Here is a 26,184-nt window from a genome sequence, read left to right on the forward strand (position 1 = left end):
ATGGACAACCTGGAAGAAATGGACAAATTCTTAGAAAGGTATAACCTTCCAAGACTGAACCAGGAAGAAATAGAAAATATGAACAGACCAATCACAAGTAATGAAATGGAAACTCTGATTTAAAATCTTCCAACAAACAAAAGTCCAGGACATGATGGCTTCACAGGTGAATTCTATCAAACATTTAGAGAAGAGCTAACACCCATCCTTCTCAAACTCTTCCAAAAAATTGCAGAGGGAGGAACACTCCCAAACTCATTCTATGAGGGCACCATCACCCTGATACAAAAACCAGACAAAGATGTCACAAAGAAAGAAAACTACAGGCCAATGTAACTGATGAACATAGATGCAAATATCCTCAACAAAATACTAGCAAACAGAATCCAGCAGCACACTAAAAGGATCATATACCACGACCAAGTGGGGTTTATCCCAGGAATGCAAGGGTTCTTCAATATATGCAAATAAATCAATGTGATACACCATATTAACAAACTGAAGAATAAAATCCATGATCATCTCAATAGATGCAGAAAAAGCTTTTGACAAAATTCAACACCCACTTACGATAAAAAACTCCCCAGAAAGTGTGCATAGAGGGAACCTCCCTCAACATAATAAAGGCAATATATGACAAACCCACAGCAAACATCATTCTCAATGGTGAAAAACTGAAAGCATTTCCTCTAAGATCAGCAACAAGACAAGGATGTCCACTCTCACCACTATTATTCAACATAGTTTTGGAAGTCCTAGCCACGGCAATCAGAGAAGAAAAAGAAATAGAAGGAATACAAATTGGAAAAGAAGTAAAACTCTCACTGTTTGCAGATGACATGATACTATACATAGAGAATCCTAAAAATGCCACCAGAAAACTACTAGAGCTAATCAGTGAATTTGGCAAAGTTGCAGGATACAAAACTAATGCACAGAAATCTCTTGCATTCCTATACACTAGTGATGAAAATTCTGAAAGAGAAATTGAGGAAACACTCCCATTTACCATTGCAACAAAAAGAATAAAATACCTAGGAATAAACCTACCTAGGGAGACAAAAGACCTGTATCCTGATAACTATAAGACACTGATGAAAGAAATTAAAGATGATACCAACAGATGGAGAGATATACCATGTTCTTGGATTGGAAGAATCAAGATTGTGAAAATTACTATACTACCCAAAGCAATCTACAGATTCAGTGCAATTCCTATCAAATTACCAATGGCTTTTTTTATGGAATTAGAAGAAAAAAATCTTAAAATTTGCACAGAGACACAAAAGACCCCGAATAGCCAAAGTAGTCTTGAGGGAAAAAAACGGAGCTGGAGGAATCAGACTCCCTGACTTCAGTCTATACTACAAAGGTACAGTAATAAAGAAAATATGGTACTGGCACAAAAACAGAAACATAGATCAATGGAACAAGATAGAAAGCCCAGAGATAAACCCACGCACTGACGGTCAACTAATCTATGACAAAGGAGGCAAGGATATACAGTGGAGAAAAGACAAGTCTCTTCAATAAGTGGTGCTGGGAAAACTGGACAGCTACATGTAAAAGACTGAAATTGGAACACTCCCTAACACCATACACAAAAATAAACTCAAAATGGATTTGAGACCTAAATGTAAGACCAGACACTGTAAAACTCTTAGAGGAACACATAGGAAGAACACTCTTTGACATGAATCACAGCAAGATCCTTTTTGATCCAGCTCCTAGAGTAATGGAAATAAAAACAAAAATAAACAAATGGGACCTAATGAAACTTCAAAGCTTTTGCACAGCAAAGGAAACCATAAACAAGACGAAAAGACAACCCTCAGAATGGGAGAAAATATTTGCAAACGAAGCAACTGACAAAGGATTAATCTCCAAAATTTACAAGCAGCTCATGCAGCTCAATATCAAAAAAACAAACAAACCCAATCAAAAATGGGCAGATGACCTAAATAGACATTTCTCCAAAGACATACAGATGGCCAAGAAGCACATGATAAGCTGCTCAACATCACTAATTATTACAGAAATGCAAATCAAAACTACAATAAGGTATCACCTCACACCAGTTAGAATGGGCATCATCAGAAAATCTACCATCAACAGATGCTGGATAGGGTGTGGAGAAAAGGGAACCCTCTTGCACTGTTGGTGGGAATGTAAATTGATACAGCCACTATGGAGAACAGTATGGAGGTTCCTTAAAAAACTACAAATAGAATTACCATATGATCCAGCAATACCAATACTGGGCATATACCCTGAGAAAACCATAATTCAAAGAGACACATGCACACCAATGTTCATTGCAGTACTATTTACAGTAGCCAGATCATGGAAGCAACCTAAATGCCGATCGACAGACGAATGGATAAGGAAGATGTGGTACATATATACAATGGAATATTACTCAGCCATAAAAAGGAATGATATTGGGTCATTTGTTGAGACGTGGATGGATCTAGAGACTGTCATACAGAGTGAAGTAAGTCAGAAAGAGAAAAACAAATATCGTATATTAAAGCATATATGTGGAATCTAGAAAAATGGTACAGATGAACCGGTTTGCGGGGCAGAAATTGAGACGCAGATGCAGAGAAGAAACGTAGGGACACCAAGGGGGGAAAGTGGTGGGGGGGAGGGGGTGGTGGTGTGATGAATTGGGAGGTTGGGATTGACATGTATACACTGATGTGTATAAAATTGACGACTAATAAGAATCTGCTGTATAAAAAATAAAATTAAATTTTAAAATTAAAAAAATGTCTCATTCTTAAAGAAATACTTGAGCTTTTTTTTTTTACTACTTGAGGTCAGTAGTACCTTTATTGCAGGTTTAATGATATATTGGTGTAATTATAAAATCAAGAAATAAGTGAAAAGAGAAGGAGGCTCCAAATATTGCCTTGGAAACAGACATTTTTACAATCCGTGCGCTGTCCACGCTTACTCTACTATATGTGGTGTCTTGTTTATTGGTTTTGCATAATTTCAGCAATATATATGTATAGATATATGAAGTTATATTTTCAGGACAAAAATACAATGTGTCTTTCTTTTCCGATTTTTACCTTTGTGAAAAAGCAAAATACTTCAACTATTCATCAAGATATAACTGGCAATGCTAAAAGTAGCACTAAGTGGTTTTGCAACTAGTTTTGCTTTTTGTTTTTCCTTTGTTTCTTTTCCAGACTTCTACTAAGTGGAAACTTTTCTTTAAATTTATTTTTTCCTCCTTTATATTTCCTCAGTATTCAATTAATCAATGAGCTGTTAAAGACACCCAAATTAAGCAGTCTGCCATCTTTCTTTACAAATTTTCATGGATTTACTATTTCTTAGCAAAATATGAGAAATTCAACATTAATATTTTCAGCTTTTCTTGTCAGAAAAATAAAATTCAACATCATATTTTGGTATTTTCTTGTCACAAACAAGAATCTCAACCACCAGAACAGTTCGTCAACCAATTCAAATCTATTCCTCTTCATTTGACTATCTTTTAGAATATACCAAAGTAATAAATACATTTCTTCCATGTCACAAGAATAAAATAGATTTCTACATTTGTATACGTTGCTTTGATGTGTTTTCTCAGCAAGATTACCATCTATATTTTCAATGTATGCATATTGTATAAATCTACTGTAATCGGTTGAAATTTTTGGTTTTGAACATATTATAATAGAAATCATTCCACAAAGAGAAAACATGTAAAGCAGTATTAAACTTTGAGCAAACGAGTATTATGTATGTACTTCAGTAAATGGCTATTCCCTTTGGCCAAACAGGGAGAAGGAATTCAGGCAATTCAGCAAGCATTCAGCTAATATCATGAATTACCTATAAAACTGTTTTCCAGCTTGCCTGGAAGACCCAGTAGTTAGCTGTAGAAGACACCAGGGGTCATATCGCCCTTGCCACCTCCATTCTGCTCAAGCAGGCAAGTGGGTGTCTGTTCTGACTGGCTGGGTCCTGTGCCCCACCTCAATCTGTGACCTCCTCGGAGTAGCAGCAGACAGGACTGGCTAACTTGATGAAATGTTGTGCAACAGGGACAGTAGGTTTAAAAACACTGTAGGAAACTTCGATTCCAGGTGCTGCAGTCATACCTTCTTTTCTTCCTGATTTAGGGGAAATCTGTCTAAAGTATTTCCATTACCAGCGAGGTTGGAGAGCTAGAACTTTCCAAAGCTCTATCCATCCCAATTCAATACAGCGCCTGCTGCAAGCGAGGAGCCTCTGGGCCCCTGTCAGCTGCGCTGGGCCAATGGCTGCCAACAGAGGAGAAAGGGAGAAAAGCCCTGTGTTGGCCTCGGCCGGTCTGGCTCCTACCTTAAGGGCTTCCATTTTCTTGTGTGAACTTCCATTTTCTCTGAGAGAGCCTGGCCCTCTCTTAGGCACACAAAGCCCCTGCAGCCCCTTTTATTTATTCTTTGCAGGTTTCCCAGGTCTCCAGGGCCACGCTGGTCTCCCTGGTGCCCCAGGCCTCTCCTTGCCCTCAGTCATAGCAGGACAGCCCGGCGACCCCGGGCGACCAGGCCTAGATGGAGAACGAGGTAAAGCCAGGAAGCCCCAAAAGGCTGGCCATCACCTTTTGTCTGGAGTTTGGGGAGGGCCAGTCTACAGTCCAGCCCCATCCCCACTGCTGGATGTGCACGGGCCTGTGAGGCCTCACGTCCCTCCCCCAACAGGGACACAGGGGGTTGGAATGGGCTGCATTTTGCTAAAAGGGTTTGGGAAGGTCTGGGCACCGGGGCCCCACAGAAGGCAAGGGAACATTATGTGCCCTGGGAATAGCCTTTGGCTTCCTATCAGTCCCAATGCTTCCTCTCCCCTCTGCCCTCATCCCTATTCCGATCTTATCCTTAGGCCGCCCAGGCCCCCCGGGCCCCCCAGGCCCCCCTGGGCCATCCTCGGATCAAGGCGACCCGGGAGACCCTGGCTTCCCTGGAATTCCTGGCCCTCAAGGGCCCAAGGGAGACCAAGGAATTCCAGGTTTCTCTGGCCTCCCTGGAGAGCTAGGACTGAAAGGTATGACTGTGTGGCTGCCTACTGGGTCCTTTCCCACTCCACTGTCAGAGATGGTCCCTTCCTGCAGCCCTGTGAAGAGAGACCAGCTGATGATGCTTTTCCTGCCCTCGCCTCTGCTTAGTCTCAACCCCACCACCACCAGCACCACCGTGCCAGCCCCTGACTTGCTTTCCTTTGGACTTTGCCAGGCATGAGAGGTGAGCCTGGCTTCATGGGGACTCCAGGCAAAGTTGGGCCACCTGGAGACCCAGGACTTCCGGGGATGAAGGGGAAGGCAGGGCCAAGAGGTGAGTTGAGAGCATGTGCCTGGCTGATCCTGAGCTCAGGGGAGGGGTCGGGGGGTATCATTCCTTCAGGAGTCACTGCTAAGCACGCCAAGAAAGCCTGGATGGCCGAAGCAGCTGGATCTAGCTCCTCCAGGGAGGGAGTTTCTCCACCTTGGAGATACCTCTGCCTCCATCAGCTCCCAGGAGTGAAGGCCATTGCCACTTTGCCGCCACGGATCTTGCCACTGACTTCCCCTCTCTGCATTGTTTATGCATCTGCAGTCACTGCATTTGCACTCAGATCACCACTCACCCATTTGCTGAATCCAGAAATGAAGAACCATCCTTTCTGTCCTTTATCACCCTCACACACATACATCCAATCCATTAGCAAGCCCTGAGGGCTGTGTCTCCTATAAACGTGCCTTGCATCTGCCTCCCCCCCCATCACCTCCACCTCTACCACTGAGATCCAAGCCACCAACATTTCTCATGTGGATCACTGCGGTGACTGCTAACTGGTCTCCCTGCTTCCATTATTCACCTCCCCCAACAATCATTTCTCTAGACAGTGGTCAGAGAGGTCTTGTAAAAACAGAAATCATTCATGGGCGTCCCATGGCATAAGAAGTAACTATGGCCATGAAGCCCTCTGTGATGCCTCCCTCTCCATCCTCATTACCAGCCCTTCCCCTTTGTTGTTCACTGTGCTTTTGTCACACTAGCCTCTTTCAGTTATCCAAAAACACCACGCCTTGGCTGGCCACAGGGCCTTTGCACATGCTAGTTCTACTTCTGGAATACTCTCCCCCACCCCACCCCCAGCTTGTTCTAATGCTTTAATGGTCTCAGCTTAAGTGTCACTGCTTGTAAGAGGCCGCTTATAACTCTCTAAAGCAGGTTCTCCACCCCATAGCCCTCTCCGCTCCCTCCCACTGTCTGTGCACTGTCCATTTCCTTTGTAGCACTTCTTACAATTTGCAGTAAGATTAATGGTTTTTGTCAGGTTACACATTTTTCATCTTTATCACCAGACCATCGTCTCATAAAGGTCTTACTCACTGCTCTATCCCCGATCTACCAGGCTCTGGCACATAGTCGGCACTCGAGAAATACTTTTTCAATGAATTAATAAGCAAATTGGCTTGTTTGGCTTCTATCAGTAAGCCAGCCGGCTGGGTTTGGGGTCTCGGCTGTGATGCCAACTGAACCTCGGGGAGCCCACCCTGGCCACCTCCTCTGCCACCGCTTGACATTTCCATTTCTTCCACGTGCCCACAGGCTTATCCGGCCCCCGAGGCGCTCCTGGACAAACACCAATTGCAGAAGCCATCCAGGCTCCTCCTGGACCCATGGGTCTAACAGGCATCGATGGCATCCCTGGCCTCATGGGGGACCCTGGGGTCCAAGGCCCTGGAGGCCTACAAGGTGAGGAGGGCACCAGTGAAAGGGGACTTCGCAGGGAGCTGAGACGGCTTTGGCTGGGAGGCTGAAGCAACTGGCTGGGAACCCCGGCTCCAAGGGGGCACCTTCATCGAGCGTTTCCTCGGCTCCTTCACAAAGCTTCCAAGCTTCTCGCCAGGAAGGAGGGGACCAGCAGGGCCAGCAGTTGTACTTGGCTTCAGAGAACGAAGCACATGGAACGAAGTGTTCTGTGTGGACAGAGCACAGCAACAAATCCAGACAGCTCGTCCCTCGCTAACGTGCTGCTGCGGGAAGGAGGGAGCGTGGTGTGGGGACAGAGAGCAGCAGAGAAAGCCCAGGGCTGGGGGACGGAAAACCCGGCTTCCAATCCCAGTTTTGCCCCAGCCGGAGTAAGCTAGCAGTCTCTCTGGACCTCGGTGTCCTCATTTCTGACATGGGACCCCAGCAGTTGCCCTGCATCCTCCTCAGCATTGCTGGGAAGATTAGAGGAAGGGAGGGGGACATGGGTGCGAAGGAGCTCAGAAGGGCTAAGTTCAGACTGAGGTCCCAGGGCTGAGCTGCCCGGACGTGAACTAAGGACTAGCCCAGGAGGCTCAGCCCCGAGCTCAGCGTGCACTCCAGGGTGATGGCCAGTTCGCCCTCTCCTGGTGAGTCCTGGGCATGACACACGAGTCCCCTTTCTCCAGGGAAGGCTCCTCCAGACCCTGCGCATTGAGTACCCTGCTGTGGGCCTTCTCTCCTGGCAGGCTTCAAAGGTTTACCTGGCATCCCGGGCAAAGATGGCCCCAATGGACTCCCTGGCCCACCTGGGGCTCTTGGTGATCCTGGTCTCCCTGGACTGCAAGGCCCTCCAGGATTTGAAGGTCTGGCAATGTCGGCACTAGGGGGGCAGAGGGCTTCTGTAAGGGTTTGAGGCTTGAGGGTGAGTCAAAATCTCAAATCGTGGAATTAGGAAACTGGGCGGTAAAGCTTGACACTACTAGCAGGCTGGAAAACTGGGCTCGAATCCGTTCACTCCATTCTGAGCCTGTGAAGGATTAGAGCCCTATATTCCAGAAGGCAAAGGACTGTTCCACATAGTTCTGGGTTCTCTTCCAGCTCTTAAGAGCTATAACTCTATACTATAGCGTGGCCCCCTGCCCTGCACACCCCCTCTTCTACCAAGGGATTCTGACGTGGCTGGAAGGGGGGTGGTTCAAGGGAGAAGAGAATCTGAGCTAAGATATGGCTGCTCTGCTACTTACCTTCCATTTTATATCAGAGATGGCAAATCAGTCGTCCTGAGTAAAGAACAGTCCTGAAGCTCGCTGGGAAAGTGCTGCGATTGTTAGCCACGTCTGCCACGGGCAGGAGAGGAGGGTGTGATTTTGCCTCACTGACCCCAGCTCTGCTTTTTCACTGCCTCTGATTCAGCAGGTCCTTGGTTATCTCTGCTCTCTCCATCTCAGGAGCTCCAGGGAAGCCGGGCCCCTTCGGGAGGGCTGGAATGCCTGGGCAGAGCGTGAGAGTGGGCTACACCTTGGTGAAGCACAGCCAGTCGGAACAGGTGCCCCTGTGCCCTGTCGGGATGAGCCAGCTGTGGGTGGGTTATAGCCTGCTGTTCGTGGAGGGGCAGGAGAAAGCCCACAACCAGGACTTGGGTAGGTACCGGCTCACACATCCAGCCCTGGCCCTCTGTGTCCACAAGGACCAAGAGCCACACTCCCCGCTCCTCCCAACCCTTGGTGGGCCCGTGTTGGGTAGTGGGTTGCAAGCACCAGCTCTGGAGTCAGGCAGATCTGGGTTCAAACTCCAGCTCTTCCGCTCGCTCTGGACACGTTGTTCAACCTGTCTAAGCTTCCACCTCCTTCTCAGTGGAACAAGCCTAATTCTAGTACTTGTCCCATAAGGTGGACTAAGGATTACAGGAATCGCCCATGCAAAATGCTTAGAACAACGTTTGACACGTATTAAGCATCCATTAAACGTTAGCGATCCGTAGTAGTAATAATAATATGACCTGCCGGCAACAATGATTACCCAAGAATTAATTGAATCGTCTTCAGGTGTGTTTCAGAGACACGCAGGCTCACTCTATGAAATGCTGATTTGACAAAGTAGACTAATTAGGGAGTTATCATTCAGTTCCTAAAAAGATTCTTTTCATTATCAAACTTCCCTGGTGCATAGAAAATAGACTTCAGTGTGTGTACAGTGGTCTGGGATAGGAAGGAAAGGCGGCCCTGCTCTGCGACGAGCAGTTGGATATAAACCCAAACCACCATCTAGTCCAGTCGTAGTGGCTCCAGGGACAATCGCAGCCCTGCCCCTCGGCCAGAACTTATCTGCCCCTGCGCACCTTCTCTCCTTGCAGGGTTTGCTGGCTCCTGCCTGCCCCGCTTCAGCACCATGCCCTTCATCTACTGCAACATCAACGAAGTGTGCCACTATGCCCGACGCAACGATAAATCCTACTGGCTCTCCACCACCGCGCCTATCCCCATGATGCCCGTCGGCCAGACGCAGATACCCCAGTACATCAGCCGCTGCTCTGTGTGTGAGGCGCCCTCACAGGCCATTGCTGTGCACAGCCAGGACATCACCATCCCGCAGTGCCCCCTGGGCTGGCGCAGCCTCTGGATTGGGTACTCCTTCCTCATGGTAAGGTCCCGCACCGCCCTCGCCACCAGGATGAAGGCTGAGGGCAGGGAGTGCTGGGAGGGAAATTGTGAAATCGAGAGCTGAGGGAGCCCTGTGACTCGAGGGCCGGGACGTTAGGCCAAATACGAGGCCTCCTTGTTCTCGGCAGGTAACAAACACTAAATGACACCCTAAAGGGTATGGTACAGATTGCAGTAAAAGTTCCACTGAGGGTGACTTCAGAGCCAGAGCTATTCATAGGTCCACTGGGGGGAAGGGCCCATGGTCTAACGAGCCTGTGGACTATTCCATGCTCTCTCCTTTCTCTGGAGCACACCGCCAAGGGCTTGGGGCTGACGGAGGGCTCTGAGAAGAACCGCATCCTGAACCCTGTTGGCAGTTGCCTTGATTCAGCCCTTCTCAGATTTGTCAGTGGAAATGATCGGGGGGCACCTAACACACCTTGGACTCGGCGGGATGGCAGCAGTTTGCGAAATACTGGCTGGGATACAGCCGCAGCCCAGGACCCGTGGGTTAGGAGGGCGCTATAGGGAGCTTGGAGGGGGCGCTCCCGGCTCTGAGGCTGAGACAGGGGAGGATGAGCGCCCCTGGTCCTAAAACATAGCTGTTGGTCCGCTGGCCACACAGGGGGTCCTGAGCCAAGGGACCAGAGCTGAGAGACAGAGCAGTGGAGTCCATCACCCCACAAGGTGACCAGTTCACAGCCACCGCCCATCTGTTTCAGCACACGGCCGCCGGCGCTGAGGGCGGGGGCCAGTCCCTGGTCTCCCCTGGCTCCTGCCTAGAGGATTTCCGAGCCACTCCTTTCATCGAGTGCAGTGGTGCCCGGGGCACCTGCCACTACTTTGCCAACAAGTACAGTTTCTGGCTGACGACGGTGGGAGAGAGGCAGCAGTTTGGGGAGGAGCCTGTATCTGAGACGCTGAAAGCCGGGCAGCTCCACACCCGGGTCAGCCGCTGCCAGGTGTGTATGAAAAGCGTGTAGGGTGGCACCTGCCACTCTGCTCCTTGCCCTCCCCTGCCCCGCACAACGGTCACCTCACAAACCTGAGCGGTCTGAAGAAGGAAGGCCAAGCCCTTTTGCCCATCTGTCAAGTTGTACATTGGCGTCTCGTTTGGGCTGTACTACGGGACACTGATCACCCCCCACCCCCAGGCCCCATGGGTGAGCCCCGCCCTGCTGAGATCTGCTGTCCCATTTCGGTGCTACAGTTTGCTTTGGATGTTTGTGTGACTCTTCATGGCTACCTCAGAAAGACCTGCTGGGCCACCACTTTCTTAGAATGCTAGCTTTCCTCACTCTCTTGATCAGAAAGCTCTTCGTGATAGCTAAAGGAGTCATTTCATGATGTCCAGAGGTCACCACACATCATTTGGCTTAAACTAGAACCCAGTGTTTCCACGTGGAAAAAGTTTCTCTGGCTCAACATTATGGATGGCTCAAGCCTGCACAGGGCAAGCTCTCAACTCTTCCTGGAGACCCACTGTGTCTAGGCAGGCAGCAGAGCTGGAATGAGGTGCCAGCCAGTGTCCCGGGGCGAGCTCTGACGCCTTCGAGAGTGAGCTTAGGGACGCTGGAAGGCCAGCAGCTGAGAGGTGCTCGTTAACTTCACGTGGTCGTAGACAAATCACTTCCTCCTTGCCGGCTCCCTCCCCAGCCACAGGCAGCAGACTTGGCCTGGTTCAGAGTAGAGCAGAGGATGCACCAAATGCCGTCAGACCCATAAAGGGAAATGAGAACTGCAGCCCTTTCCCCCGGGCTGGGGGGAGAGGAGAGGATGGGTAAGGAGGCGTGAATTTTGCTTTTGACTCCAGGAACAAAAAGGAAAATCCCTTGTCCCAATTTCTCAGAAGCCCCTGTTCATTCCAAATGCCATTCAGATGTGTGCAGTGTGGCAAATCGACACTGCAGTGTTGGTTCCTTTGCATTTTGAGGCTGTGAGAGACTTTCCATTAAAATGTCCAACCAATTGCTCTTTCACAGGTAGCCTGTTAAACCATCCTGATATGTTTTTAAAGCCTCATAAAAATCTAGCACAGTCCTCTCTTTAGCAGTTAGCAGACCCAAAGCAAGCCTGAGTAGACTGTAAAGTATATTCTGTTTAGGGGGATTTGTTTTAACCATTTCCTTTAATTAACAGTTTCCCAGAACACTTAGCTATGTTGACATGAGGCAATTCCTTCCAGGTGATTCTGCTTCCTTAAATATTATGTAAACTGTGCCAACACAGACAAAGCATAATCAGTATAATCTGAACTATTGTTACCTTCACCTCCTCAGTAATAAGCATGGTGTCAGTTTTGTACATTGCAAATAAAAGGAATCCAATATGAACATTTGACTCTTTTGACATTCTTTCTTTGATGAAAACTTTTCTAAAGTCCATCTCACTGAAATTCATAAGCCCCCCTCAGAGCCATGGGGGTTCCTGTCACTGCAAGTCGAGCTTTATAACAAAACACTGAGACACGGAAAAATACAATTGAAGTCAAGGGTTGATAATGTCTTCCAACAGGCAACAAATCCACAACATGCTTCAAGATAAGCCTACAGCTGTTTTTAGCCCCATCATATGCTAGAGTTCAAGAAAGGAATTTCCATATTTCTGGGGCCTCAGGATCATTTACAGATAAAAGTAGAGAAATTTTACTGTCATTAAAATCAAATCTAAGATACATGTGCATATATTTGTATATGCATAAAATATATCCTCTGGAAGGATGAAAAAGAAATTAATAACATTGGGAGTGTTCAGGAAAGAGAACTGACCTGTGGGAGGGAGAGACATTTCACTGCATACCATTTTGCACCTTTTGAATTCTGAACCACTGGAATATAGTACCTACTGGATAAGAAAAAAACGGAATCTAAGGAAACAAGTGTTCAAATATTCCTAAATATACCACACAAGAAAACCCACCTTGGTTTGGTGCTAGCTTTCAAACCGCAGTTGCTGGCCTTCCTGGGGGCTTGGTTGAGCAGGGAGGTGAAATGCATAGGTTAAGAAGACAAGGAGAGGAAAAGGGGAAGATACCACTGGGACATGAGGTGCATCCACACAGGAGAGTGGTTAGCAAAGCCAATTTGACGAATATGTGCTTTCAAATTTAGTATGTTGCTTGCTAGTCCTGAAATGGTTTGGAATTGTATTTGATACACAGATTAATGTCACCACATGAATAATTCTTTCCAGTTATGACTGTCAAGCAAAACGGAGTCAAATGCAAACACAATTTTTAATTTCCCAAACACAAATCAACAATTTAAGTCAGTGATTAGCAAACTACAGCCTGTGGGCTAAATCCAGCCCTCTGCCTGTTTTTGTAAATAAAGTTTTATTGGATTACGGCCAGGCTCACGTGCATGCACATTGTCTCTGGCCGTCTTGGGGTTTCACCAGCAGAGATGAGTAGCTGTGACAGACACTGTGTGGTCTTCAGAGCCTAAAACATTTCCTATCTGACCCTTGACAGAAAAAGTTTGCAGACCCCTGATTTAAGTGATGATTTAAGGACAGGGTGACCATATGACAAAAGTATCAGTAAAGATGGGGACAGTGACCCATCAAATAGTTAAGGTTCTCTCAAATAGGAAGGAGATCAATAAGTATTCATTTGATGTAATGTCTTTGACACACTTTTTGAGATCAATTATAATTATATAAATACATATTCAAATAATATAACAAGAACTTTTTCCCCTGATACACTGATTATCACTTTATTATTAGAGCAAGAGAACAGATTGCTTCTTAGTATTTAGCCCAGAGAGGTCAAACCTGAAAGGGTGAAGAAGCACAGGGTAACCACCTCTCATCTGCTGGTGCTGGAAGCAAGGTGGGAGTTGCTGTCTATCTTCCAGACATCCACCTCTTCATTTCAGTAGCTGAAGATTCGCTGTGGCCACGTAAGAAGCTGGGAAGTTCAAGAGACGACTCCTAATCTTTCTGCTCCTAGATTCCATGATTGTTTTAGTTCTTTCTGGGGAAGGGGTATATTGTTCACTTGTTTTTTTCTGAGAAAAGGTGATTGGCTCAGTCATGATTGCTATCAAGTTTGTATGCTGTTGGCATATCAGGCACTTGCTGACTAGAAAAGTTTTGTGTGATGAGTTCATGTTCTTCTGGTGCCAGATGGAAGACAGATCTCCAAGGTGAGTTCCCACTATTCTATATGCTCAGAATCTCAAAATCTTCCTCCAGGTCAAACTCCTCTAGTTGTTCAGTAGAGTCGATGAATTCTATCACAATACAGAAAAGAGGAAGAAAAAAGCTTGACACTTTGGCTCAGGCGGTCAATAAGTTACTCAGTAGTTAAGACTAAGCACTTTTAATTGCTTTGCTACAGAAAAGCTTGTGTAGAGGAGACTTATAGGCAGGACCACTGCTGAGTGTTAGCAATTCTCTATAAAGAATCAAAATAGGTTTAAGGGCCAAGATGTGAGAGTAGAAAGACCCTGAGCTCATCTCCTCTTATGAGCACACCAAAAATCACAACTATCTGCAGAACAACCACTGATGAAAAAGACTGGAACCTACCAGAAAAGATCTTCTACAACTAAAGTCATAAAGAAGGATCCACAACATGACGGGAAGGAGGGACAGACTCGTGATATAATCAAATCCCATACCCCCCGGTGGGCAACCCACAAACTGGAGAATAATTATATCACAGAAGTTCTCCCACAGGAGTGAGAGTTCTGAGTCCCACATCAGGCTCCCCAGCCTGGGGGTGTCTGGCACTGGGGAGAGGAGCTCCCAGAGCTGGCTTTGAAGGCCAGTGGGGCTTTATTGCAGGAAGCCCACAGGACTGGGGGAAATACAGACTACACCCTTAAAAGGCACACACAAATCTCATGTGCACTGGGACCCAGGACAAAAGCAATGATTTGATAGGAGCCTAGGCCAGACTCCAGACCTGCTGGGCCTGGAGACTCTCCTGGAGAGGCAGGGGGTGGTGGCTGAAGCTCACCCGGGGTACATACACACTGGTGGCAGACATACTGGGGAACATTCAACTATGTGAACACTCCTGGTGGCTGACATGTTGGATCATTAGTGCCAAGACCTGGCCCCACCCGACAGCCTATAGGCTCCAGTGCTGGGACACCTCAGGCCAAACAACCAATTGGGCAGAGACACAGCCCCACCCATCGGCAGACAGGCTGTCTAAAGAAGTCCTGAGCCCACGGCCTCTAGACAAGCCCCTAGACATGGCCCTGCCCACCTGAGGGCCAAGACCCAGCTCCACCCACCAGTGGGCAGGCCCTGGCCCCTCCCACAAGGAAGCCAGAACAAGACTCTAAAGAAGCCTTACCCACCAGGGGGCAGACACCAGAAGCAAGAAAACTACAATCCCACAACACAGGCCAGACCCTATCCTGGGACCAGCTGGCCCCTGACCCTGCCAACTAGCAGGCCACTGCAACCTCAGGGACACCCCAGACCCCATACCTAACTGTATCAGAAACCAGCCCCCACTTACCAGTGATCTGAAATGAGCTCTGGGATCCCTGGGCCCAGGAGACACACTCCAGGAAATAGCTCTGCCTGCCAGTAATCCAGCACTAACCCCTGCCAGTAGTTGGGCAAGAGCCCCAGAGGCTTCGGGACCCTGACTCCGGCCACCAGTGAGCCAGTAGTAGCCCCAGGGCCCCCTTGGATTCCACAACCAGCCACCTCATGACCAGGCCCCACTAAACAGCAACAAGCAGCATCTGCACAAGGCAGGGCCTGGCAACCAACCAGACCAGAAGCCAACTAAGCCTAGCAGACCACCCACATAGTCAGCCCGCCACAACAGAAGGAACCACACAGCCCTCTTAGGGGGAACACCTAGAGCATATAGCTTGGGTGACAAGAGAGAAGTGCACTGCTGGAACGCATAGGATGCCTCCTACAGAGGGCCACTTCTCCAAGGTTGAGAAACATAACTAACCTACCACAGACATAAAAATACAGATATCAACTTAGACAAAATGAGGCGGCAGAGGAATATGTTCCAGACAAAGGAACAAGATAAAACGCCAAAGAAGAACTAAGTGAAGTGGAGATAGGCAATCTACCCAAGAAAGAGTTCAGAGTAATGGTCGTAAAGATGATCAAAGAACTCAGGAGGAGAATGGATGCACAGAATGAGAAGCTAGTTTTTAACAAAGAGAAAAGATAAAGAACAACCAAACAGAGATGGAGAATACAATAACTGAAATGAAAAATACACTAGAAGGAATCAATAGTAGACCAAATGATACAGAAGAATGCACCAGTGTGCAGGAAGACAGAGTAATGGAAACCACTGCAGCTGAACAGAAAAGAGAGAAAAAGAATGAAAAGAAAGGAGGACAGTTTAAGAGATCTCTGGGACAACATCAAGTGCACTAATATTCACATTATAGGGGTCCCAGAAGGAGAAGAGAGAGAGAAAGGGCCTGAGAAAATATTTGAAGAGATAATAGCTAAAAACTTCCCTAACCTGGGAAAGGAAACAGGTACCCAAGTCCGGGAAGCACAGAGAGTCCCATACAGGATGAATGCAAAGAGGAACACACCAAGACACATGATAATCAAAATTACAAAAGTTAAAGATAGAGAATACTAAAAGCAGCAAGAGAAAAGCAACAAATAATACACAAGGGAACTCCCATAAGGCTATCAGCTGATTTTTCAGCAGAAACTCTGCAGGCCAGAAGGGAGTGGCACAGTATATTTAAAGTGATGAAAAGGAAAAACCTACAACCAACAATACTCTACCCAGCAAGGCTCTCCTTAAGATTTGATGGAGAAATCAAAAGCTTTACAGACAAGCAAAAGCTAAAAGAATTCAGCATCAACAAACCAGCTTTACAATAAATGTTAAAGGAACTTCTCTGGGTGAAAAAGAAAAGGCCACAACCAGAAACAAGACAATTACAAAATGAAAAAGCTCACCAGTAAAGGCAAATAAAGGTAGTATATCATACACAGACAAAACTAGTAGGGAGGTTAAAAGACAAAACTTGTAAAGTCACCTGTATCCAAAATAAGCAGTTAAAGGATATAGAAAACAATCAGATGTAAAATATGATATCAAAAACTGTAATCATGAGGGGAGGAGAGTACAAATACGGGGTATTTTTTTTGAGGTACATGGGCCCCTCACCACTGTGGCCTCTCCCACTGCGGAGCACAGGCTCCGGACACGCAGGCTCATCGGCCATGGCTCACGGGCCCAGGCACTTTGCGGCATGTGGGATCCTCCCAGACCGGGGCACAAACTCGCATCCCCTGCATCGGCAGGCGGACTCCCAACCACTGCACCACCAGGGAAGCCCCCAGGGTATTTAAAATTCACTTGAAATTAAGAGATCAGCAACTTAAACAATCACATTTATATATAGACTGTTATACAAAACCCTCATAGTAACTGCAAACCAAAAACCTATAATAGATATACACACAAAAAAGAAAAAGGAATCCAAACATAACACTAAAGGTAGTTATCAAATCACAAGAGAAGAGAACAAAAGAAGAAAAGGGAAAAAAAGACCCACAAAAACAAATCCAAAACAATTAACAAAATGGCAATAAGAACATACATATCTACAATTGCCTTAAATGTAAATGGATTAAATGCTCCAACCAAAAGACATAGACTGGCTGAATGGATACAAAAACAAGACCTGTATATATGCTGCCTACAAAGAGACTCACCTCAGATCTAGAGACACATACAGACTGAAGGTAAGGGGATAGAAAAAGGTATTCAATGCAAATGGAAATCAAAAGAAAGCCAGAGTAGCAATACTCATATCAGACAAAATAGACTTTAAAATAAAGACTGTTACAGGAGACAAAGAAGGACACCACATAATGATCAAGGGATCAATCCAAGAAGAGGATATAACAATTGTAAATATATATGTACCCAACATAGGAGCACCTCAATATACAAGGTACATATTAACAGACATAAAAGGAGAAATTGACAGCAGCACAATAATAGTAGGGGACTTTAACACCCCACTCACATAAATGGATGGATCATCCAGACAGAATATCAATAAGGAAACACAGGTCTTTAATAACACATTAGACCAAATGAACTTGATACCCGTAGAGCATTCCATCTGAAAGCAGCAGAATACACATTATTTTCAAGTGCACATGGAACATTCTCCAGGATAGATTACACGCCAGGCCATAAAACAAGCCTTGGTAAATTTAAGAAAATTGAAATCATATCAAGCATCTTTTCCAACCACAACACTATGAGATTAGGAATCAACTACAAAAAAAAAAAAACTGCAAAAAACACAAACACATGGAGGCTGAACAATATGCTACTAAACAACCAATGGATCACTGAAGAAATCAAAGATGAAATTAAAAAATACCTAGAGACAAATGAAAATGAAAACATGATGATCCAAAACCAATGGGATGCAGCAAAAGCAGTTCTAAGAGGGAAGTTTATAGCGATAGACGCGTACTTCAGGAAACAAGAAAAATCTCAAACAACCTAACCTGACACCTAAAACAGGTTAGAGAAAGAAGAACAAACAAAACCCCAAGTTAGTAGAAGGAAAGAAATCATTCAGATCAGAGCAGAAATGAAATAGAGACTTAAAAAACAATAGAAATGATCAATGAAACTAAGAGCTGGTTCTCTGAAAAACAAAATTGATAAACCTTTAGCCAAACTCATCAAGAAAAAAAGGGAGAGGGCCCAAATCAATAAAATCAGAAGTGAAAAAAGAGAGGCTAAAACCAACACCACAGAAATACGAAGGATCATAAGAAACTACTATGAGCAACTATACGGCAATAAAATGAACAGCGTAGAAGAAATGGAAAAACTCTTAGAAAGGTACTATCTCCCAAGACTGAACCAGGAAGAAATAGAAACTATGAATAGACCAATTAACCAGTACTGAAATTGAATCAGTAATTTAAAAACTCCCCACAAACAAAAGACCAGGACCAGATGGCATCACAGATGAATTCTACCAAACATTTAGACAAGAGTTAACAGCTATCCTTCTCAAACTATTCCAAAAAAGTGCAAGGAAGGTACACTTCCAAACTCATTCCATGAGGCCACTATCATCCAGATACCAAAACAGAACAAAGATATCTCAAAAAAATAAGAAAATTACAGGTCAATATCACTGATGAACATAGATGCAAAAATCCTCAACAAAATACTAGCCAACTGAGTCCAACAATATATTATAAGGATCATACACCATGATCAAGTGGGATTTATCCCAGGGATGCAAGGATTTTTCAATATCTGCAAATCAATGTGATACACCACATTAACAAATTGAAGAATAAAAACCATACAATCATCTCAATAGATACAGAAAAAGCTTTTGATTAAAGTCAACATCAATTTATGATAAAAACTCTCCAGAAAGTGGGCATAGAAGAAACATACCCTAACATAATAAAGTCCATATATGACAAACCCACAGCTAAACATCTCACTCAATGGTAAGAAGGTGAAAGCATTCCCTCTAATATCAGGAACAAGACAAGGATGTCCACTCTCGCCACTCTTACTCAACATAGTTTTGGAAATCCAAGCCACAGCAATCAGAGAAGAAAAAGAAATAAAAGGAATCCAAATTGGAAAGAAAGAAGTAAAATGGTCACTGCTTGCAGATGACATGATACTATACATAGAAAATCCTAAAGATGCCACCAGAAAAATACTAAAGCTCATCAATGAATATGGTAAGGTTGCAGGGTACAAGATTAATATACAGAAATCTGTTGTATTTCTATACACTAACAATGAACTATCAGAAAGAGAAATTAAGGAAACAATCCCACTTACTATCACATCAAAAAGAATAAAATACCTAGGAATCAACCTACCTAAGGAGGCAAAAGATATGTACTCCAAAAACTATAAGATGCTGATGAAAGAAACTGAAGATGACACAAACAGATGGAAAGATATACCATGTTCTTGGACTGGAAGAATTAATATTGTTAAAAAGACCATACTACCCAAGGCAATCTACAGATTCAATGCAATCCCTATCAAATTACCAATGGCATTTTTTTTTTTTTTTTTTTTTTTTTTTTTTTTTTGTGGTACGCGGGCCTCTCACTGTTGTGGCCTCTCCCGTTGCGGGGCACAGGCTCCGGACGCGCAGGCTCAGCGGCCGTGGCTCACGGGCCCAGCCGCTCCGCGGCATGTGGGATCTTCCCGTACCGGGGCACGAACCCGTATCCCCTGCATCGGCAGGCGGACTCTCAACCACTGCGCCACCAGGGAAGCCCACCAATGGCATTTTTCACAAAACTAGAACAAATATTTTTACAATTTGTATGGAAACACAAAAGACTACAAATAGCCAAAGCAATCTTGAGAAAGAAAAACAAATCTAGAGGAATCAGACTCCTGGACTTCAGACTATACTACAAAGCTACAGTCATCAGAACGGCATGGTACTGTCACAAAAACAGATGCATAGATCAATGGAACAGGATAGAAAGCCCAGAAATAAACCCATGCACTTATGATCAATTAATCTACAACAAAGTAGGCAAGAATATACAATGGAGAAAAGACAGTCTCTTCAATAAGTGGTGTTGGGAAAATTGGACAGCTACATGAAAAAGAATGAAATTAGAATATTCTCTAACACCATATCCAAAAATAGACTCAAAATGGATTAAAGACCTAAATGTAAGACCAGATACTATAAAACTCCCAGCGGAAAACACTGGCAGAACATTCTTTGACATAAATTGCAGCAATATTTTTTTGGATCCGTCTCCTAGAGTAATGGAAACAAAAGCAAAAATAAACAAATGAGCTCTAATTAAACTTGAAAACATTTGCAAAGCAAAGGAAATCATAAAAGAAAATGAAAAGACAGGCTACGGACTGAGAGAAAATATTTGCAAATGATGCGACTGACAAGGGATTAATTTTCGAATACACAAACAGCTCATACAGCTCAATAGCAAAAAAACAAACAATCCAATCAAAAAATAGGCAGGGCTTCCCTGGTGGCGCAGTGGTTGAGAGTCCACCTGCTGATGCAGGGGACACAGGTTTGTGCCCCAGTCCGGAAAGATCCCACATGCTGTGGAGCAGCTGGGCCCGTGAGTCATGGCCACTGAGCCTGCGCATCTGGAGCCTGTGCTCTGCAATGGGAGAGGCCACAACAGTGAGAGGCCTGCGTATCGCAAAAAAAAAAAAAAAAAAAAAAAAAAAAATAGGCAGAAGACCTAAATAGACATTTCTCCAAAGAAGACATACAAATGGCCAATAGGCCCATGAAAAGATGCTCAAGGGCTTCCCTGGTGGCGCAGTGGTTGAGAATCCGCCTGCCGATGCAGGGGACACGGGTTCGTGCCCCGGTCCAGGAGGATCCCACATGCCGTGGAGCAGCTGGGCCCGTGAGCCATGGCCGCTGAGCCTGCGCGTCCGGAGCCTTTGCTCCGCAAAGGGAGAGGCCACAGCAGTGAGAGGCCCGCATACCACCAAAAAAAAAAAAAAAAAAAAAAAAAAAGATGCTCAACATCACTAATCATTAGAGAAATGCAAATCAAAACTACAATGAGATGGCATCTCACACCGGTCAGAATGGCCATTATCAAAAAATCTACAAACAGTAAATGCTGGAGAGGGTGTGGAGTAAAGGAAACCCTCTTGCACTGTTGCTGGGAATGTAAATTGGTGTAGCCACTATGGAGAACAGTATGGAGGTTCCTTAAAAAACTAAAAATAGAGTTACCATATGATCCAGCAATTCCACTCCTGGGCATATATTCTGAAAAGACGAAAACTCTAATTTGAAAAGATACATGTACCCCAATGTTCACGGCAGCACTATTTACAATAGCCAAGACATGGAAGCAACCTAAATGCCCATCTACAGGTGAATGGGTAAAGAAGATGTGAGATACACACACACACACACACACACACACACACACACACACACACACACAAAATAGCATATCACTCAGCCATAAAAATAATGAAATAATGCCATTTGCAGCAACATGGATGAACCTAGAGAATATCACACTAAGTGAGGTAAGTCAGAGAAAGATAAATACAATATGATATCACTTATACATGGAATCTAAAAATATTATACAAATGAACTTATTTACAAAACAGAAACAGACTCACAGACATAGAAAACAAATTTATGGTTACCAAATGAAAGGGGGGGGGGAGGGATAAATTAGGAGTTTGGGGTTAACAGATACACACTACTATATATAGAATAGATAAACAAGGACCTACTTATAGCACAGGGAACTATATTTAATATCTTATAATAACCTATAATGGAAAAGAAACTGAAAAAGTATATATATAACTGAATCTCTTACTGTACACCTGAAACTAACACAACATTGTAAATCAACTATACTTCAATTAAAAAAAAGAATCAAACTAACTGGACTTGTTACACAGTCCTATTCAAAGTGATGAAGTTGAGGCTCTGTAAGACCTTCGAGGTACCTTTTGAATTACCCATGGCATCTGATTTGTCTTCTGAACCAGACCATGAGAAAAAGAAATTCTAGTCATTTTGATTTTGTATGGAACTTTTGCATGGAGCTCATTTATTTTTTACTATCATTCTTTGAAATTGGTAAATATCAGTTCATCAGAAGAAGCACCATTCCTTGATCAGTGCAGCTGAATAGAAATTTTTCATTTCCACTGAAAACAGGACCCACAATTGCTTCTGTCTCATAAGACAACTGCTATCCATGGGTCTGCTGGCCAGAGAGCTTCTGAACAACAGCTTACCTGCCCCAGTGGTTGTCACTTCTGGCTTGGCTGGAGGAACAAAGGGAGGCCAGTGTGATGGATGTTTCTGAACTAATTCAAACATCCTTAAATTTTCCTTTAGAATTTCCTGAGGAGACATAGAAACAGTTGTAAACACTGCAGAGTCACTACATTTCTGCCCAGTTGGCAGTATGTGACTCCAAACACTAAGAGAGTGGCCTGGTTGTTGAAAGGTGAAAGCAAAGGCTTAGCAAATACACTCATCCTCTACTTGACCCGTCTGAAGACCCAGCTCTCTTCAATTCTAGGTACTGTTGGCCAGGAAGGAAGGACACTGGAGGGAGGATCTGATGGAAGGCCAGTACTCACTGCCCATGCTCCATCATGAGGTCTTACGCCAGTTGCATGGGACCAACTCAATTTAGGGGTGAGATGTTCCTGAAGTGTTGGCTCCAAAGAAATGTTGGTTAATCAAGTTAAATCTGCCCCCAAAGAATATTGGCACATATTGGCATGGTTTCAATTTCAATCCAAGACATATGATATATGTCCTAATTTAAATAGCATAGTCTTACCAGAAATTTTTCTTTCTAACGTTAAATGTGATATACAGTTTTGCAGCATTCTGAAATGTAAGTAATGCCTTTAGAAAATAATTCTCCATTATGTCTCAGCCAATTATTAACTGGGGTTTCAGATTCAGCTGGGGACTTTAGTGTTAATTATTTGTTCACCTGTGAAGAAAAATCTTCCCTCCTTACACTTACAAGAGGCTCTGGGATCCCATCTCTTCAACCCCTCTGTTTTGCAGATAAGAGAACATGATGTCTCCTGCCACCCCATCCAGGGCTCTTTAAACTACTCCCTATGATCTCCCCTCATTCTTTCAATAAGCATTGATCAATATCTTCCACATAATTGGCATGTGTTAGAAGCAAAGGATGAGGGAGGCAGATACAAAAGTTGTGAGCCAGTAAAATGATAAATACCCTTTGACATTAAATGCCAAAAAGAAAGAATAACTTGCTTTCGTATTTACACAGATTTCTGCCAACTGTGTTTGCTTTAAGTGGCAGTGTGCCTATATTTTATATAAATAAGACAGTTAATAGAAAGGCAAGCCCCTTAAACCATAATGGAACATGTTAAACTGTAAATGGACACAAAACAAATAGAAAAGTAGTTCGGCTCCTTCAACCATCTCAGTGTTACAAACAGAGTAAGGAAGAATTTAGGCTGAGCTATATGAAATTGGCATTTTTAAGTTAAAATGGTAGAATATTAGTTGAATATTTCATTGACTCACGGGCTTAATGAGATGGAACATTCAACATAATGCAAACCAAAGTTTTTCTTTAGTTTCCCCAAAGTTATGTACAATTTCCCAGATCCTAGTTTCTTTCTCTTGCAATAAAGTCATATCAGGCTGGATTTATGTTACTATGAAAAACCGTCTTGAAAAGGAATTATATTGAATAACACTTGTTTTTTAAGACTAAGAAAAACATACATCTTTACCTTCTGAACAAGGCTACACCAGCTATCAAAGTCTTTTTCTTCTTTGCAGAAAAATCCCTTGGGGGAAAGCAAAAGAAGACAACTTAGAACTGGTCAGGGGCACCCAGGCAGGCCCTTTGTATTGCAAGATGGAGCCGTTGGCCCAGAGTTGCGATGTAGGATGTGGGCCACTTCCTTTGGATGTGTCCTCCCAGCAACAGGGAGGAAGAGTGTCTGAGCTTATCTCTCTCCTAGATCAGTGCCTCACTTGAACACATACATCTGCTCATGCATCTTCATATTTTCTCTCTCTCTCTGCCTCTTTCTCTTATTCTGTCCCTTTCCCTTTTACTCTGTATCTTTCCCTCCCTGATCCTCTCCCTTCACACTGTGCGATATAGTAGCTTGAAAACCAGTCTCCAAAGCACAGGGTTAATTCCATTACATTCAGTGCACAAATATACCTACCTATAAAAAATAATCCATTAAAACCAGCAAACAAAAGCCAAATAGTACTTTTAGCTAGAGGCATTACTTAACAAGGTGGCTTTGACCTTAAGGAAATTATCTTTTAGAATAAAGAGGTGGTGGTGTGATGAATTGGGAGATTGGGATTGACATATATTCACTAATATGTACAAAATGGATAACTAATGAGAACCTGCTGTATAAAAAATCAAATAAAATAAAATTCAAAACTTCAAGAAAGAAAGGGACTTCCCTGGTGGTAAAAAAAAAAAAAAAAAGAATAAAGAGAACCATCAGCCTCCTTCCCCATCCTCAGAAACATCCTACAGCACTAAAAGAACGGTCCAAAACAAGAGGAGGACTCTGTCAGCTCTCCGTCCCTGGCCCTCGGACAACTGGGTTAAACTGGTAGAGAGGATGCAGACGGGCTTCAGAACCACTGGCTACTTCCCAGGCAGCTGTCCCTTCCATGTGTGGACGGCAGTCATATTTCCAGTGGGGGAAAGCCTGCAGCTCCCTGGACTGTGTGCCCAGAGGAATGGACATTGTCCACCCAGGAGATCTTGCCTCCTTATCCCTCCTTCCCTATGTCTCACCTTATTCCCGGTGCCTGGATGGCAATATTTAGAGGGCAAGAAGGAAAAGGGGGAAAGATGGTAACACTGATCATGACTAACATTTCTAGAATGCTTACAACATGCCAGGCACTGTGCTATATGCCTTACACATAGTGTACTCATGTAGCCATGCAAGGAAGGAACGACCGTTTTGCCCACTGGAGGGATGAGAAGGCCGAAGCTCAGAAAATTTAAGGGACTCCCCCTAAGTCCATGGCTGGTAAGCGGCTTCGATCCTAACTCGGTTTCAGGGCCCATTCCTTCCCCACTACACCACATGACCCTACCTCTCGTGGGGGTGGGGAGCGAACATTCTTTTGCCGCCCTACCTAACAACCTGGATAACTTCCAGGGAGCCAAACTGTGATAGGGCAGCGTTGTGTCTCTTGGGCCACCCAACCTTCAGATACCCACCAATGCTACGGAAGGATCCAAGTTCAGGATGTTCATTCGCTGCGGAGGTTGCAGACAATGGAAAGTCTGGTCGTCAACCGTTCCGTTCTCAGTGTCAACAAAGGTCTGGGTTGTGTGGGGGTCCAGGAAAATGAGCTCATCGCCTGTTTTGAATGAGACATGCTTAACCTTCGAAGAACCACTGGCCCCGGCCACACTGCTGTCCTTGGGATGAGGCGCTCTGGTTGTCCTAACCCCTCGCTTGGTGACAATGAGAATGAGATGACAGAAAGCCGGAAGGAGGGTGACCATGCTTGAAGGAAGCCACCCACGCCCGAAGCCAATCATTCAATGCGAAGACTTGCCCTAGCATTTATATCTCCTCCAAGCCCAAGTCCAAAAGTGGAAAGGCACAGGTTTGGGGAAAGGGGGGGATGAGCAGCCACAGATGACATGGCGGGCTCGGTGAGCAGCAGTCGCCAGGAGGTTGTAGGTGGAGTCACCAGGCCATGCGTCCAGGTGCCATCAGGGAGCTCCCTGACCCTTTCAACACTGGGAAGCCTCTTGCTCCAGACCATTGGTTCTTAGACCTATGGTCAAAGAGCACAGCTGGGAAGGAAAAAGGCCTTGGCCTCCAAAAGAAATGGGAATGCTGACTCTGCTGTGGATGAGATACCAGGGAGCTGACTTCTGGTCTTGATTCGCTAGCAAGTTAGTCATTGTTAGCAAGTCAGTAATTCCTGTCAGAAAGCACTGCCTTGGTCACAGTAATATCAGTACAGATACGCCTTGCTGAGAAAACTCACTTTGAGATTGGTCGACCATTACAACTTGGAGAAAAACGCTGCTTCATAAATTGAAAAAGTCGAGCCCAATAATGACATGGGGGGGACTTTGGGATAATAGAATCTCTACTTTTATCTAATGTGCAAAGGGTTGGGAGTCCCTCTAATGCTCAGCAGCAGCATACTGAGTAGGCTGACGTACCTAAGGGGTCAACCCCAACCTCGCTGTCCAGGCCTGAGAACCATCTGGGCCTCTGTGTTCTAGACTGGGTTAAGCGAACAAAGAGAGAGATC

The 26,184-nt window shown here is 44.8% G+C and overlaps 2 protein-coding genes across 3 annotated transcripts in view; one reads left to right on the top strand and one right to left on the bottom strand.

Annotated features, from left to right (window-relative positions):
* COL4A6 (collagen type IV alpha 6 chain) overlaps nucleotides 1-11,709 on the top strand; it is a 296,513-nt gene extending 284,804 nt beyond the window's left edge. For both annotated transcript variants that reach the window (XM_067023768.1, XM_067023767.1), the window contains 8 exons: nucleotides 4,452-4,568; nucleotides 4,882-5,043; nucleotides 5,232-5,330; nucleotides 6,591-6,737; nucleotides 7,481-7,597; nucleotides 8,183-8,374; nucleotides 9,088-9,374; nucleotides 10,099-11,709. In XM_067023768.1, the coding sequence (XP_066879869.1) occupies nucleotides 4,452-4,568; nucleotides 4,882-5,043; nucleotides 5,232-5,330; nucleotides 6,591-6,737; nucleotides 7,481-7,597; nucleotides 8,183-8,374; nucleotides 9,088-9,374; nucleotides 10,099-10,359 (1,382 nt within the window). In that variant the 3' untranslated portion in view covers nucleotides 10,360-11,709. The remainder of the gene's footprint in view (nucleotides 1-4,451; nucleotides 4,569-4,881; nucleotides 5,044-5,231; nucleotides 5,331-6,590; nucleotides 6,738-7,480; nucleotides 7,598-8,182; nucleotides 8,375-9,087; nucleotides 9,375-10,098) is intronic.
* An 883-nt stretch (nucleotides 11,710-12,592) lies between these two features.
* Nucleotides 12,593-26,184, bottom strand: part of ATG4A (autophagy related 4A cysteine peptidase) — a 71,862-nt gene continuing 58,270 nt past the window's right edge. The window contains exons 11-14 of the mRNA XM_067023769.1: nucleotides 25,127-25,269; nucleotides 23,649-23,705; nucleotides 22,149-22,257; nucleotides 12,593-13,614 (exon numbers count right to left, since the gene is read on the bottom strand). Of these exons, the coding sequence (XP_066879870.1) occupies nucleotides 13,544-13,614; nucleotides 22,149-22,257; nucleotides 23,649-23,705; nucleotides 25,127-25,269 (380 nt within the window). The 3' untranslated portion in view covers nucleotides 12,593-13,543. The remainder of the gene's footprint in view (nucleotides 13,615-22,148; nucleotides 22,258-23,648; nucleotides 23,706-25,126; nucleotides 25,270-26,184) is intronic.

This window comes from Kogia breviceps, chromosome X, assembly GCF_026419965.1.
Source record: "Kogia breviceps isolate mKogBre1 chromosome X, mKogBre1 haplotype 1, whole genome shotgun sequence".
In the NCBI taxonomy this organism is placed as follows: domain Eukaryota; kingdom Metazoa; phylum Chordata; class Mammalia; order Artiodactyla; family Physeteridae; genus Kogia; species Kogia breviceps.